This window comes from Agelaius tricolor, unplaced genomic scaffold (genome assembly GCF_023055355.1).
Source record: "Agelaius tricolor isolate 1412-34295 unplaced genomic scaffold, bAgeTri1.0.p SCAF_15, whole genome shotgun sequence".
Classification (NCBI taxonomy): Eukaryota; Metazoa; Chordata; class Aves; order Passeriformes; family Icteridae; genus Agelaius; species Agelaius tricolor.
Window position 1 is genome coordinate 10,610,210 of NW_027269275.1, and position 16,111 is coordinate 10,626,320.

General features: G+C 39.8%; 1 protein-coding gene across 2 annotated transcripts in view; it reads right to left on the reverse strand.

The window, feature by feature from the left end:
• Window positions 1-206: 206 nt before the first annotated feature.
• TOX3 (TOX high mobility group box family member 3) overlaps window positions 207-16,111 on the reverse strand; it is a 74,413-nt gene continuing 58,508 nt past the window's right edge. For both annotated transcript variants that reach the window (XM_071440391.1, XM_071440390.1), the window contains exons 4-7: window positions 6,694-6,963; window positions 5,129-5,356; window positions 3,716-3,796; window positions 207-2,086 (exon numbers count right to left, since the gene is read on the reverse strand). In XM_071440391.1, the coding sequence (XP_071296492.1) occupies window positions 1,340-2,086; window positions 3,716-3,796; window positions 5,129-5,356; window positions 6,694-6,963 (1,326 nt within the window). In that variant the 3' untranslated portion in view covers window positions 207-1,339. The remainder of the gene's footprint in view (window positions 2,087-3,715; window positions 3,797-5,128; window positions 5,357-6,693; window positions 6,964-16,111) is intronic.

Sequence of the window (16,111 nt, forward strand, 5' to 3'; positions counted from 1 at the left end):
TTCTCTCCCTGGAGTCACAGACACAGTTGCCCACAGCTCTGCAGCAGAGCATCTTGGAGGGCACAAGAGCCAAGGGCTTGCTCTGTTCCCATTGGTACTTGTTCACCCAGAATGTTTGATAAAAATCCAAAGGAGTTTAAAAATGTCCAAGAAAGCATTTGCAGAAGGAAACATTTCTGGTTTCTCTATCAAAGACTTACAGCTCATCAGTTTTACCGAAATGTGTTTATTCTATAGCAAGATAAAAGCATTTATTTTAGATAAGCAAAATACAAACAACTTAATTGCTGCTATCATAACTCATAAAAAAGTATAAAACAGCATAAAAACACAATAAGCAATGTAGCAATTAATAATTCATGTTACCAGTGTTTACATTAAAGCCTCATTTATGAAAACTTTACAACACATGATATGAAAACTTACAACTTTTAAAGAAAATATTTACATTGATTATTCAGTTGTGGAGTTTCATTTAAATATTCTACCGGTTTTACAGCGTATTAATAACTTGCATTTCTCATCTTAGCTTTCTGTAATAACAGTTTTATTTAAGTGCATTTCCCTTTTAAAAATACAGTGTATTAAATCTGAAACTCATCACTTCAACACAGAATATAATATTCACATTTGTTCTGTAATTGGAATTAACGTAAGAGGGTAAATGTCAATATATATTTTCTTACGAACTATGGCAGGTTTATTTGGAGAAATGAAGTGAAAAGTTGGGTCAAACATTTATGTCCAGTTACTTGCATTTGTTTTTCCAAAGACATTTAGGAGAGAAAAAGAAAAAAAAAATAAGAGCTTTGGCAAAAATCTGTGATTTACTCTATTTTTTCATGACAAAAAATGCCATCAACTAACTCATGTCATACAAGTATGATTGTATGAAATCCAATCATAATTTTACAGGTAGTTACAACTGTGCTTTAAGGGCTTTATGAGTTCATACTGCCTTGAAGTGCATTACTCACTTTTAGAGAAAGAAGGGCTATAGCATATACTCTGAAAGGCCATTTTGCAGTCATAAGGTCCAGGTATTTTTTAGGCCAGTTGATTCACATATTGTAGGTAAAGCTTAAATAAATTAAAAAGGCATCACATGAAAAAGAGAACAGCATTTTTTCTTTTAAACAAAATGATTTATAGTCAGCTAAAAGATGATACACAGCTACATTGTAGTTCTTTATTGCCTATCTAATAGACACTTTAGAGGATCATTTGATCTGTTATGCATCCCTGCATAACTACCATCAACAATTTACAGTTTTCAGCCAAATATGGTTTACCCCTACCCCTCCATCAACACAAAGCCATGTTGCAAGATCGTTTATCTTCAGAAAATACTGACCTGTGATAATACTTGAGTCTGTGTCTGAGATTGTATTTGTGACTGGTGCTGCTGAGGTGCTGGCTGAGGGCTCCCAATGGCAGGGATGGGAGAAGTGATCTGCGGGGCTCCTGGGGAATGCTGCTGAGGAGAAGGCTGGGACTGGTGCTGCATGTGCTGCATTTGCTGCTGCTGCATTTGCTGAAGCTGTATGTGCTGCAGTTGCTGTTGCATCTGCTGTTGATTCATCTGCTGCTGGAGATGCTGCTGCTGCTGCTGCTGCTGCAAATGTTGCTGCATGTGGTGCTGAAAATGCTGCTGCTGCATTTGCTGTTGTATTTGCTGATGCATTTGATGCTGATGAAGTTGCTGCTGTTGCATCTGCTGCATCTGTTGCTGCTGGAGCTGCTGCATCTGGTGCTGCTGGCTTTGCATGGAGGGGCTGAGCTGAGAGGAAGAGGGCGTTGCCACCATGTTTGAGGCCATGGAGCTTATCAACGGAGCTGCAATGTTTGTTGGCATGTTTGGGGCAATGGTGACAGAAGCTACAATCTGATTCATTGGCAGTCTCATGGTCAAGGGTTTTGGAGCAATGGCTCTGGAAAGGGGCTGTTGAAGAGTTTGGGGAGATGCCGACACCGTGGCGTGCTGAGAAAGAGAACTATTCAGAATGAGGGAGGAAGACAAATTTGTGGATGCCAGTGTTTGCTGAACAGAACGAATTGTCTGGGCCTCAGCAGATTCTGCAGCAGCCTGTGTTTGGAAGAGAAATTAATTGTCTTTTCAACAGAAAAAACATTGTTACTGTTTACATGGTAATAAAAGTAACAGCTACTCAGAGACCTCTGCCATCTTTTGTTTTCTATCAGAAAAGATCAATCTGCAGTCTGAAAACAACCACTGATCAGCAATACATTGCATAACCTCTTCATCTGCCTCCCTGTATGGTACCTCCTGGTCTTACTTGGACAAAAACTAACTTGTGCCCTTGATCAACACCAGAAAGTCACAGATGTCACACACATTTTGTCGCTGAAAGAGCTAGAACAGGCCCAATATATTTAAATGTTTTTAAAAAACCCTGCTCTTTGGGAGGCAGCAGCACACACACTCCCCACCCCATGAGTCACCAACCCATGAGCAATTAATTGACACTCTTCAGACATTTACCTGAGAATGTAATAAATTGTGCTGCACAAGCCTCTCTCCCAACCCTACCCTGAAACATCTCACCTGAAAAAGCTAGAGCAAGGATGTCTTAATTTAGAGGAGATGAGATACAATGACTTTGAGTGTCATTTCCACCTGCAATCTACCCAGGAGTTACTTGGTAGTCCTGGTCCCATGGATTTGGGAAAAAAATATGATTCCTGATTGTTTTGAAAAGGGAACTTAAGATTCACAAAATAATATCTCTCAAAGGTATTTAGAATTCCTGCTGATCTTGAACTTAGCATTGTGATACTAAAGGCTTTTAGAATATTATCTAAGTCCCAGAGGCAACAGAAAAATGGAGCTTCTTAACACAAGAAGAAGAAATCTTCCAGCTTTCAAAAACACGTGTATAATTTCTGATGTTGTATTTTTAATCAATAATTAAAATACACAGCAACTTTTCAAACGGTTTACTAATGTTCTGCAGTTGTACATTCAATTAAATATTCTCAGGAGCTAAGACATCATCACCCAATGTTTTACCCATATTTTAGATGTCTATAAGCACATTTCCATTTATGATATTCAGATGCAACAGAACTGCAACCTGTATAGTGCTGCTGTCTAGAAAGGTAAATTGTCAAGTAGGACAGCAGAGCTTTGTTTTCTTCACAGGTTTCATTTTAACTCAGGATCCACTAAAATACTCCTTGTGGTTCACTGCCAGCGAGTCCATTTTTTAGTACTCTCCAAATTCAGAGCCACCACACATTTCTTTCCCCTCACCTGCAAAAATACTTAAGCTTTGTCACACAACAACTGCTCTCCAACGCCACGCAAAGCAAGCCTGTCCTTTGAGAAGCAGCACTTGAGGAAAAACAAACCTCTGCCAACAGCTTGCAAATATTAATGTCAAAAGGTCAGTGTATTTTTCATGACTGAATTTTATTTTTGTGGTGAAGTGCATTACTTTGCCTCCACAGCTCAAGGAAGATGTACAATTACAAAGATGGTTTCTGGTAATCATTAGTATGCCAGGAGAGAGATGAAACTATTTTTGCAGAGACTAAGCAGGGTTCAAGCAGCAGCACAACATCTTGTAGAGCTGTATTACAGAAATGCCATGGTTCTACTTCTATTGTGCATAACACCCCCCCCAGCTCCAAATATTCCAATATCATTGGTAAAACCTCACTTGCATTACATCAAAGGCAGTATTAGGCTTACCTTAGAAACAAGGCTTGCTCTGTAGGCAGCAAGAGCCTTTAGGTATTCTTTTTTGGCAGCTTCAGTTTTTCTTTTATAAACCTATAAAAAGAGACCACAATTTCACCAACTTCAACTATTAAGATTTTTTTTTTTTGCCAGAATGCTCTCAAAATCACTTGCACAGAAACAAAAAACATAGACCAAAACCCCTGAAAACACTCTACTGTTAGATGTGCTTTTTCTTCCTTGAAAGTCCTAAATATTCTTGCAGGTGGTTACAGGCTTTCAGGGCTACTTGCTGGACTTGCAGTACAATTTATGTTGATTATCAAGAATAACAAAATGCTGCAATTTGACATCAGTCTGAGCAGCAAACTGATTGACAAGACTACCTATGCACTCTTTCCTTTCCCAGAAAACAGTGTTTTATTGATTCCAAGTAGCAGGGATGTTAGAAAATTGGGTATTACAAATGCCAAAATGTATCAGCAGTAGTCTAGAATAGCAGAATACACCTGTGCATTTTTTTTTCAGAACAAATATTTGAACTACATATAAGAAAATCTGTGCACCTTGAAAAAATGTGGATCAAATGGCTTGGACTTGCCCCAAAGCCAGCAGGAGAGAATCCCATTGAGTTAAACAAGAACTGTTGGTAAAAATACTAAATCTGTATTTTTAATCATTATTAAATTTAACTTTCACCCTTAAATCATGTTCATCATCATCTGTTAGATCAGAGTAAAAGTTTCTAAATGTATTTCAGAAAAAAGTACCATTCATCTCTTGCCAAAAGGTGTTCTATCTGGGAATCTGTCCTCCTATAAAAGCTTCTATTAACTGTTACTGGGAACAAACAAGGGGTATTTTTAACCCCCTTTAATCCATGTGCAGCAGTTCCATGTGTATGGGAAGAAGAATAACCCTCAAGGAAGTACAAGACTCATCACTCTGTACCCAGTTGGAGTTGGAGATAGCATTTCCCACACAACATTGTAATGAGACTCAGAGGATTGGCTTCAAAGGTTGGAAATCAACACGCTTTGTAACAAATTCATAAGGCAGATCAAAGGAAATGGTAAATATGCTGTACCTTCCTCTTTTCTAACTTATTAATAGGAAACAAGGGCTTTGAAATAGGAATCATCAAAAGATGGTTTTAAGAGGACTCTAGGACACTATAACCTGAGCTCTTTTACAAACTGCCCTTTAAAATTTAAAGACAAATACAGTCATTTAACACGACCTGTCAGCTCTCACAAAGAAAAAAAATTAGTTGCCAGATCTTCAGCAAGTTCAAAACTCAGTTTAGCTCTACAGAGGTAGAGTTCTACATCAGCAAATACCGTGGTCCACTCAGAGAAGAGGTAGGAGGATTTTTTACAAGGAATACTATATTCCTTCTTGTGAGACAACCCTGCATCAATTTACCTGTTTTTGTTCTTCTCCTAAACTGTCCCACATAGATGCCACTATTTTTGAAACATCTCCAAACGTAGCATTCGGGTTCTGTCCTTTAATTGCAGCTTGTGTGTCCCTGAAGAAAAGGGCATATGCTGACACTGGCTTTTGTGGCTCATTGGGGTCTTTCTTTTTCTTCTTCTTTGGAGTCTTGGGCTTCTTGCCAGAATCTGGGGCAGCTCTTTTTTCTCCAGTAGCCTAAGAAACAATAAGAACAAGAACAGTTAATAAATGCATTAAATAAGTCAGATAAATTGCAACACAGTTATTTACAGTCAGTGGTAATATTATATAGATAAAGCTGTTATGTAAGCAACACTTGGGAGAGTCCTGTTGTGCAGGCTCTTCTCTCTAGCAAAGAGTGTGTAGCCTCAGCATAATCTCATTGGATCTCCTGGAACTAAATGCATGAGTAGTTACTACTCATTCTAAGCACAGCTCTGAGACTCACATCTTACAAGTTTGACCTAAAAAAGGACACCCCAATGCTAATTTGTATTAAAAAATACTAAGATTTAGTTCATAGCATATTTTGAAGAGGACATCTATGTTTTTCCTTTAAGATCCAATCTCAGCAGTGGAGACTCTAAAGGCAAAAGCTTGGAGGCATTTTCCAGTTCCCAGGCTTAGACTGGCAACTTAGACATGGGCCAGGAGTTAAAAATCCCACCCTTCAGGCAAAAAGCAGCAGCAGCAGCAACTGGGCAGTGAGTGCCCACCTGCAGAGCACTGGCTGGGATGGGGCAGCTCTGGGAGCTCTGTGCTCTGGCCAGGCACTGACAGCCCCTCTCTTCCCTCTGGGATGGGGTCCAGCAGCTCTGCTCCCTGGGGGTGCCTCTGCCCTGCACCCTCCTTTGTTGAGCTATGCACAGATTATTGCAACAAGGGGATCAAGTGGCTCTAAATATGATATGTAGTATGATATATATCTCTGTGATAGTGATTTACTTTGATATTTTGAGGATCCTGTACAATGAGCTTTCCACATGTATAACTTCCATCAACTCAATGAGAAAACCTTTCATGGAACAGTCTTTAATTAGGCTTTTACATATACTGCTATAACAACATTTTTTTCTTTATTTGGTCAATATTTTTTCCTTTTATAAGAGATTTATTTAAAGGAAGATATAAGTTAACTAAACTTTCAGTTAGAAGAAACCTGATTTTACTTCTCTCTATACACATCCATGTTTTACATAACTCCAGAGAATACCAAAATGACAAAACTGTTCAAGACTGATACCTGAAGAGATTCAACAGATCTGAAAACCTGAGTCAAATCAGACCAAAAGAAATACATATATATATATATATATATATATATATATATGTATGCCTATTCTTAGGGTCATTATTATGAAGGTGGTATGGATAATTCTTAAGAAAAGAAGGTAATCAGGAAATTAATCATATTCCACTTTACTGTAACATTTGTGTTTTAAATGCCCACATTGCAGCTGAGCTGATACTGCCACATCCATGAAAATCCAGCATGAGGATGTGTGAGGCTTGCTGCAGATGGAATAACTTACTCTGTTTGATTCATCTGCATCTTCTTCATTGATAGAGCTAGATGGGGAAGGAGTGGCTGATTTACTTGCAGGAGGGGAGGGAGAAGTGTGTGGTAAATTAGTGCCTCCTAAATTTAGCCCCAGCTGCGCACTCAGCTGAGACTGGTTAATGGTGGTGAGCTGGGACGGAGCCATAATTCCCGAATGAGCAGCATCAGTCATGTGGACAATGGATCTCATAATCAGAGAGTGGTCCTGGCGGTACTGGGAAACCTGGCTGTGACTCTGATCCTAGAAGAGATGGAAATGGTGGTTACATATTAGCAGTTACCACACAGCAGTAGCAGGTGAAGTTATTTTCACGGGCTTACAAAAGCAACACTGTCAACATGCAGTTTGCTTCCTTCCTTTTTAATGAATTCAACATATTTTTAAGAAATTAAGTGCAGCAACAGTTACTGTAATTGCCCCAGATTTCACTTTTTCCCCAACTGAGGCTGCTTATTTTGTTCTTTGACTAAAAATTACATTTGTCTGTTTTTAAACATTTCTTCTCTTGATGTAGTGAGAAATACATAAACAATAGGGAAACAGGATGACTGAGGATTCAGGAAAACATTGGAAATGAGGAGACACAAACTGTTGTCAGAAAGTAAACAAAATTGGGGTGGGATGAGGGGATATATATATAGAGAGAAAAGCATCTTCCTTTACTGAGTTTCAGTTATTCTTGGCCATTACAGTAACAGCAGTGGATACAAACCAGTCCTGTCTGGGTGGGATTTTAAATCTGTTTTAAACACAGAACACTGCCCTGCCTGGAGTGCATTCACTGCAGCAGGCTGGAGAACCAGTCCAGTAATCCTAAACACTCCTAAAGAGCCCTGTTGGCAAGTAGCACATAAAACTGCACATTTTTATCTTTAATCCAACAATCAAACATGTGGAAGTAGCAAAATTTGTACAAAATCAATGTACAAATCACCGACTTTATTTTTCTTGTACTCCACATCTCAGAAACACAAGCACTTGCATGGTTTGGTTTCTACTGTTTCTTGAGGGCACAAACTGTGTCTCCTACATCTGCACAACATTTACCATATTTGTAAATAAAAAAGCAAGACCCTGAAGGTAAATTCAGCTGCAATCTGCCTATGAAAACTATTTTTTTTTTGGACCACACACAGATCAATACACAATGAAGGAACATGTAAACAGAAAAGAAGATTTTTTAAAAAGTTAATAAGAGTGTAAATAGCTCACAAATTGATTCAGCAACCTGATTAATCTACAGTCATTGTTAGAACAGCCAGAAACATGAGAAATAAATTAGATTTTGAAAACTCTTTCATTATTAATAAGCCACATTGCAATTAGTAGCAGGTGCAATGATCCTTAATGAAATGACACAGAACAAAACAGCAATTGTGGGAGCCCACTGGACTTCCACAACAGAGTCTGACCTTCCTGGTGCTCTCTTCTCAAGTATGGATAAGTACAAACCATTTTTCAAAAATCTGTGTCAGCATGGAGGTAAAAGTTTAGCCCAAATGACTTTCCCTTACTTTTTATAACTTTGCCCTCAAGAGAGGCAGTGCTCTGTGCTCCTGGAAGTCTTTCCTTGGCTGGGACAGGGTGGCCATACAAAGAAGCAACATGTGTTAGAGAAGATGCACACCCTGCCTCATGGATCTTTATACACAAATACTGTAGCTCACTGTTTCCCTGTAACAGTCAATCATATTAATTCTGGATTTGGCAGTTGTGTCTCTTTCTGCTGAAGCCTATACAGTAGAAACAAGTCCTTCTTTAGTATAAAAATGCACGTGCAGCTGGGTCCAGCACAGATCAAGTTAACCTCACAAGCTCATGATCCAGATCCTGTGCCCCAGGGCTCACCCTCATTTTCCCCTTGCTTCCCCAGCCCTCGCCAGCTTGGCTCATCATCCATACCATACCACACCACACTGCTTTTCCTACTTCTTAAATGCTTTTAATATTTTCAGTAAAGGACTGAAGTTCCTTAGAGATGAGTGTGTGTGCCAAAAGTGGAGCACTTGATACAGAAAGATCAAAACATCAGACTTACTGGCTGAAATACCCATTTGCTGCAGGGCACCTTTCTGTGAAAATTTACTGCTGTTAACTACAGGGTCATTTTGATTGTGACTTGTATTGGCAGTGGCATCTGGAAGTCATTCAAAGTCTATTGTGAAACGATATCACTCTGCCCATTACTCCAATCATTTTACAGACATTACTTTATTGCATGAAGAAAAACTCTGCTGGTTTTCTCCAGCAAAGCTGAAGAGGATCAGAATAACCTTCTCTCAGAAAAACTAACTTTCTTCGTTATTGTGCAGCCAGTACTTTCTTGGAGGTGTTCTACCCCTGAAAGCCTTGCTTTTGTTCTCCCTTTATTGCCACACAATACAGGCCTTTCTGGCCTTTACACTCAGCCAACAAAATGTGATGACAAGGGTTACAAACCATTTACTCCAAGTCTTGTCATTTCGGTTGCATCTATGATTTTATTGAGACTAAATTCTCTTGACTTGCACTGACCCAGAATCTAATTTTATACACAAGCCCATGAATTCTTAACTGTCTCTTTTTCTGATACTATCTGATGCTTGTGTGGGTTTTCTGCATCCACTTACTTAATTTCAGTTTTTCTTTTCTGCATCTTTTCCTGATTTCTTTAGCCTTTTTTTTTCAATCTTAAGAGCTTCAGTAAAATCCAGGAATGGCAACAACAACATTTTGTAACTGGCCATTTAGAACTAAACTGATTACACATATTATATGAAAGAAAATGTTTCATATAATATCCAATCCCTTATTATTCATATGTCCATATGAAAACAAAAAACAATGCATTTTCTGCACTTTCAGTTTAACTTATATGGCTGATCAATATTAAAAAAAGAAAGGAACAGGGTTTTCATTTTTTGCTTTGTGGTACAGTGCTGTGGCCCTGAACAACCTATGGTTCCTATATCAGAGCTTTCAGACAAAGAAGTATAAGCCATTTTTTCTGTGTGTACAGTGGTTTGGAAAGAAGGCAGGGAGGCTAGTTCATAGCAATATTAAAGTCCATGGCATTTTCCTATAGCTCCTGAGCAAACAAACGTCTTCTAAGAAGGGAGCTAAAATCAAGCAAACAAAATTTCCATCAATTATTTTTACTCTTATTTTTTCAGTGATACTACCAAAGGCCAATACCAAACTGAAGGGATCAGTAGCATTTCATTATGCTTGAGATGTTAAGCAAAGAAATGTTTAACAATGAAAATCATCCTATATCAGAAGCACACATGGAAATACAAGTGCACTGAAGCACCCACATGACATCCTAATTACATTACTGCATGAAAACTGAAAAGCTCACATATCCAAAAATAACCCACTGAGAATACAGGGAGAATTTTAGAGAATATCACAAGACCTTCTGCATAAACTTTACCCAAAGTAAATGTGATACACGAGTATTAAAAACATTCAAGATTTTTGTAACATTAAGCAAAACCAAGAGATTAGTTCTGACAAAAATTCATGAACTCCTCAAGCAGACAGTATCAAGTTTTGATGGACCTGATCTGCTTTACAGCCTTAGATTGAAGTTAGGCAAAGCCTGGTGATCTTAAAGCAAGTCAGGCAAAGCTCAACCCCTGCTTTACTCAGCCTGATAATCAGACAAGGACATGATGTGGGGAACCAAACCAAAAGAGAAATAACTTGTCTAATTCCTCTGCAGGCTGAAATGGCTTTGACTCAGATCAATCTGGTGTCATCCTACATGAGTGCTACAAACCCCTCAGGTACAGAGACATTTATTGAGGGCAACACTGGGCACCTCTCTGGGCTCTCCAGTGACAGGGCAAGGGGAAGGGCTCTAAATGGAGAGCAAGGGGGTTTGGAGAAGGTGTTAGGGAGCAATTCTGTAATGTGAGGGTGATGAAGCCTTGCACAGAGATGCTCAAGGCCAGGCAGGATGGGGCCCTGAGCACCTGGTCTGGTGGAAGGTCTCCTGCCCACAGCAGGAGAGTTGGAACGAGATGATCTTTAAGGTCCCTTCCAACCCAAATAATTTTTACCCTTCTATGATTCTAATTATATACCTGGATTTAAAAAAAACCAAAATATAATCCAAAATGTTTTCCCCTTCTCAAAACAGCTGTATGGTGACTGCGTAGGCAAAATCTCTTACACAGCTGTCACCACCCTGTTGCACACATTGTAAAGACATTCAGCACTTGGTTCATAGAAGGCCTCATCAAAGGAACCATAAAGATATCTGTCCATCAAACTGTCCTACTCTCAACAATTCTATTCACTTTAGACAGTCATGCCATAAAAGTCATATTTAGTCCTATTGCTAAAGGACACATCTCACAGCCTATGACAAATATACAGCTTATTTTACATTGATTTGTAAAAGAACAACTTCTCAAAACTATGTGAAATATCAATGCATCAACAGACACTGGAAAGCAAATAATGGAGTAAGGAGATTTAAAAAAAAGAAAAGAAAAAGAAAGGAATGTGTAAATTCCCATGCTTTAATTTATACAGTTTTATCAAAGGTGGTTTTCAAAGTACCATGTAGTACTAAGTGAAAAAATTATATTAATTAAAGATAGTTTGCTCTTCTGTTAGCAACTCATTAAGCATCCAGTACTTAGTATAGCTTGTAATAGAATTAGTATTTATTTTGACAGATAAATGCATCCAGCCATTACATTGAGAGATGTCCTAATTTCCACTTACTTACCCTGCATTTTAAGAATCATTTCCATATAGTAATTCTATCCTGAATTCCTACCCTGATATAATTTTAATCTCTGGGAACATTCAACAAGACATTTAAAAATATAACTAGGAAATTACTTTTCAGAACATTTTTGAGCAATACTGAAGTCTTGATTAAAATCAATGTCTACAGCCTTCCATCATTTCAATATGCAATACCTCCAGTGAGACTCTGGTCAGTGAGGACTGATGAAAATGCCCCATGGGAGTGCCCACAGGAGGAGGTAGGGCTGGGATCTCACCCCACACTGCGTGAGATGGTTTAAGGGAATTGAGAAATCTGCCAACCAAAATAACTAGGGAATAACTAAGCAAAATCCAACATTTATGGCTATGTTCACTGTGCCCTGGTTTCAGAAGTTGACTTAAACTATTATATATTCTATTGCCTGAGGAATTCATCACTGTCAATGTAACATAAGCTGATGCAATATTTTAAAGGATGTATTTAAGTTGAAGCAAATGCACTGCAATGTAAAGAGTGAAATCCTCAGTTGTCCCTGACTGTAAATTACTCCCTTTACTTTTAGTCATGTCAGCATATCTCTAGAAGAAATCCTCAATATTCTTTTTCTCCACAAGTAAAGCATAGATAAAAGAATCCATTAATCTAAATTTTTTCAGGATTGGACTTCACTGCCAATCAAAACAAATCAAACTAACAGGATGCTTTTCTCTGTCAGAGATTAAATCCTTACTTAATAGAATACAAAACAGTTGCACTTGGTACTGCCACCACTGAAGAAGTGTCCTTCCTCTCCCCTGCACACACACCATCATCACTAATAGAGCTGTCAAACTGCAGTTATCAGGAGATCCTACAAGCAGCAGCTTCTTTTCTCTGGCAGTGAAAAAACTCCCATGTTCCACTTCATATCTCTGTAGAAAAGTAAAGTCACCTAATTTGATTCTCAAAAAAAGTGTACAAGAAACAGTACATGTCAATTCATTTAAAAAAAATGTTTTCATCTGGATCTAAGAGATGGGTTAGTGACAAGAGGTTCATATACATTTTATTGCCTGAAAAACATGCAGAACATGCCATTTTTTGGTCGGTGTGCCCATCCAGTCCCTCTACTCTCTTCTGCTCACACATAAACCATAGAAGAAACATGAAAAGAACTTGAGGGCCCACTGATTTATTCCTTAAAACTGAGCAACTTATTTTGGGGGTCATCAGGGGCTACTGTGGCGGTCATACAAGATAGTTATTCTCAAAATCAAGTCACTCATTTGTGCTACCACTTCTTGCACTTACACAGACTTGTTATATAACATACTTCATAATCTACTGCATATACTGCATAGATAATGGACCCTGGCAATGCAAAGTATCAGTTTTCTTCCTGCCTACCCCAGGCCTGAAATTTTGCCCCTTTTTGGTTTGTGCATAGGCACCTGGGATGTTTCCTGCAACAATTTTCACCATCCAGAACTTGTTTAAGGCACACACTGCAAATGTCATTAATGCTTTCCTTGCACCACTGACAGGGGTGGGAGGTGCAATGTGAGACCAGCAAAGCACAAGTGAAGGTCTCTGCTGTGGAAGCACACTCAGGGCTTAGGCACACACTGACACCAGGCAGGGCAGCATCACCCAGAGGTGTGGTTCCAAACAGGAAGGTGCCAGGGACAGGCCTTACACCCAGGAACCTGCCAGAGCAACACCACTGCAGCTCCCAGGACTCACTGCCTCTGCAAGGTGGTGCTGCTGGACCCAGTCATTGACAGCATGCTCAGCTGTGAGTCTGCACCAAAACCCTGTGTTCTGTGGTGAGGAAACACACAAAGCTCACAGCAAGGTCACAATCACACAACCACCAAACCAAGGACTTGTCTCTGAAATTCTTACCATTCTTTATTCAGATTCTTACTGGAGAGGCCCCACCACCCTACCCTGGAGTGTTTTCTCTTTGGGAACTCTGTTCTTACCCAGTTACTTTCCTGTGAGCCTGCAGATTCCTCACCTGATCCCCAACCCAGGCCAGAGAGGTCACACTTCTTGGTTGCCTCATTTGCTATCAAGCCCTTCTGCTCTTGCAGACAAGGACAGGCTGGTCACAAACCCCACCCACCCAGAGCAGCTGCTGCTGCTGTTTTAGCACCACCCAATTCACAACTTCTTTATGATTTAATTTTTACACCATTTTGTAGTGGCATTTTAAAACAGACTCCCCACTCTCTTCCTCCCAAGCTTCTACCATACTTCAAAGCATATTGAATCACACTCCTCTTGGACAAGGCACCCAACAGCATGATCACAATACATGTGTGACTCAGATCACAGATCTGGGCTCTGATCTGATCAGTCTCTTGGCATGAGGAGCTTCTCTCCAAATTAGCAGTACAAGCTTAGGTCTGCTGTGTGCAAACAGTGACGACACATTGCAAACAAATCCTGGATAGTTGAAATTAAGTCCCAGAACGTCAGATAAACACTGTTAGCAGTTTTGTTACAACCTCCACAACTCAGGTGCTTCAGCTCCCAAATCAAAGGCAGACTTCAAAGGTCCTTATTATGCAGTAAGGAACGTGGGGGAGAGAGTGTGAGGGAGCATGACAACTAACAAACATTATCAAAGGTAACAAGAATTGTGCAAGGAATTGCAGAGGGACAGACTCAGGGGTTACATGGCATTTTTATGTTTAAAAATTGCTACAAGTGTTGGTAGCTATGTTCAGGAATATGTTTTCTTCATGTTTGGGGGGATTTTTCTTTTCTATAAGGTTTCTTTGTTCACTTGTTGGTTTCTAAAGTAAATCAGAAAAGTAGGTCTCATTATGTTTTGTATTACCAGACCCAGGCATGTTTTTCTTCCAGCTACCTGACAACACAGAGTAATTAACTCTCTAAAGAGACATTTCTTCAACACTTGCAAACTTGAAGCGGAAGCTGAGTATTGGGTAAGCTATCCAGGGGGGAACATGAGTGGCAACAGCAGAGAATAGCAGGAACTTCAAAGTTTTCAAATTACCCAAGAGGGAGGGTGGCTGGACCCAATGAAGCCTTTGGCCACATACAGCACACCCAGACCAGCTGCAGCATCTGCCTCATTCAGCTGGCTTATGGAAACAGCACCTGATTTGAGAGTTTAAACTCAGGAGGCAGAACTGCTTACAGCCATGGCCTGGGCTTCAAGCTCAGTTGGTGTCCACAGCCATGTACATCTGAGTTCCTTCTGAGCTCAGTTCTTAAAAACACCAGACACTCAGCTTCTGCTCCAATTCCTAAAAGCATTCCCAGTGAGCTATATCCTTTCCCCCAGATTCATATGGCACCTCACAATATTTTCTGGAGCTGATGGATCTTGATTTAGGTACTATTATTATAAAATAGTTACAGTGTCTTTTCCCAGACTGTTCCAATGTTACTGTGCTTCTCTTCCTTCATGCAGGACTCCCTCATGACCTCAACAGGCATTAACCTACCTGTTTCAATTTTATTATTTTTTAGTTTAATGTCTTCTATTCAGTCTTTGGCAACTGCTGCCACTTTGTTTCCTATGGACAGGTCCGCCCTAGCAGTTACTATGAGTGGCCTATTTTTAAGAACAACAGAAGACATTTCCCTCTCATTAACAGGGGACCCATTCATTGGTCAATGAGAAGAGAGTGTATCTCAGAAAAATGACTCTACATTATCCACACTGAGAATTACAATGTCACTGAGGATATTAAAATCTTCACACTATTGTTTAGCAGGCCAGCACCATCAGGCCAAAGCCTCAGCACGGCCCTGTGCCAGAGCCTCTGCTGCCTCCAGGGCACCAGGGCACTCCAGGGCCTGTCACCCACCAGCCCCCGGGGCCCTGCTGCTGGGCACCCAGGTGCTCTGGAAGGTAACTGCAAAACACCCAGCTACCTCTTCAGGTGTAGAATAAAATATTCAATGCCACACCAAACAAAAAGGAACTACTCTGAAAAGACTTGGAAGTTCATCCACAAAGCGCCCAGCCCTGAGCTGTGTCCCGGCCCAGCTGGGAGCAGCCACCAGAGCTGCCAACTGAGTCCTAAAGGTCTCAATTTCCAGAGCATCCCTCTTGTTCTGTACATGGCCAAATGTCACTGCTCAGAGCCGCCCAAGCATCCTTTAATTCAGGGTTGCTTGAGATTAATTTTTCCTGGTATCACAAATTCTGCAAAACAGCTGCCATTTCTGCTGGGAAAGGCCAATACAAGCCAGACCAACACTGCTGATTTAAAGCCCGAGCTCAGCAACTCAGCACAGAAATCCAAGAAAAAATAGATGAGAACCTCTTTTTCTAGTAAGAGTAATTGCTACTTCTGTAAACTAATACCCAGAAACTTGTGAAATTTGTTGTACATTTTGCATCACAGATGACAATAAACACATCCATAACAATAACAAGGGCTTGTTTTAATAAACCATTCCAGGCGTTAAACACATTAATGACCCATGAAATAACTGTTTCATCTGCAACACATTAAACAATGTTGTTATAACATTTTATTAATTGAAAACCTACTCCATTCTCTCCAGATAGGAGATTACTGACTGGGTATTAAAAGAGAGATGTAGAAATAAGTTTCTTTGTAAAGGAAAATGAGACCTATAAATGAGAGGCACCCAGTCAGGTGCGTAGTGAAATAACTATATTTTGCCAAT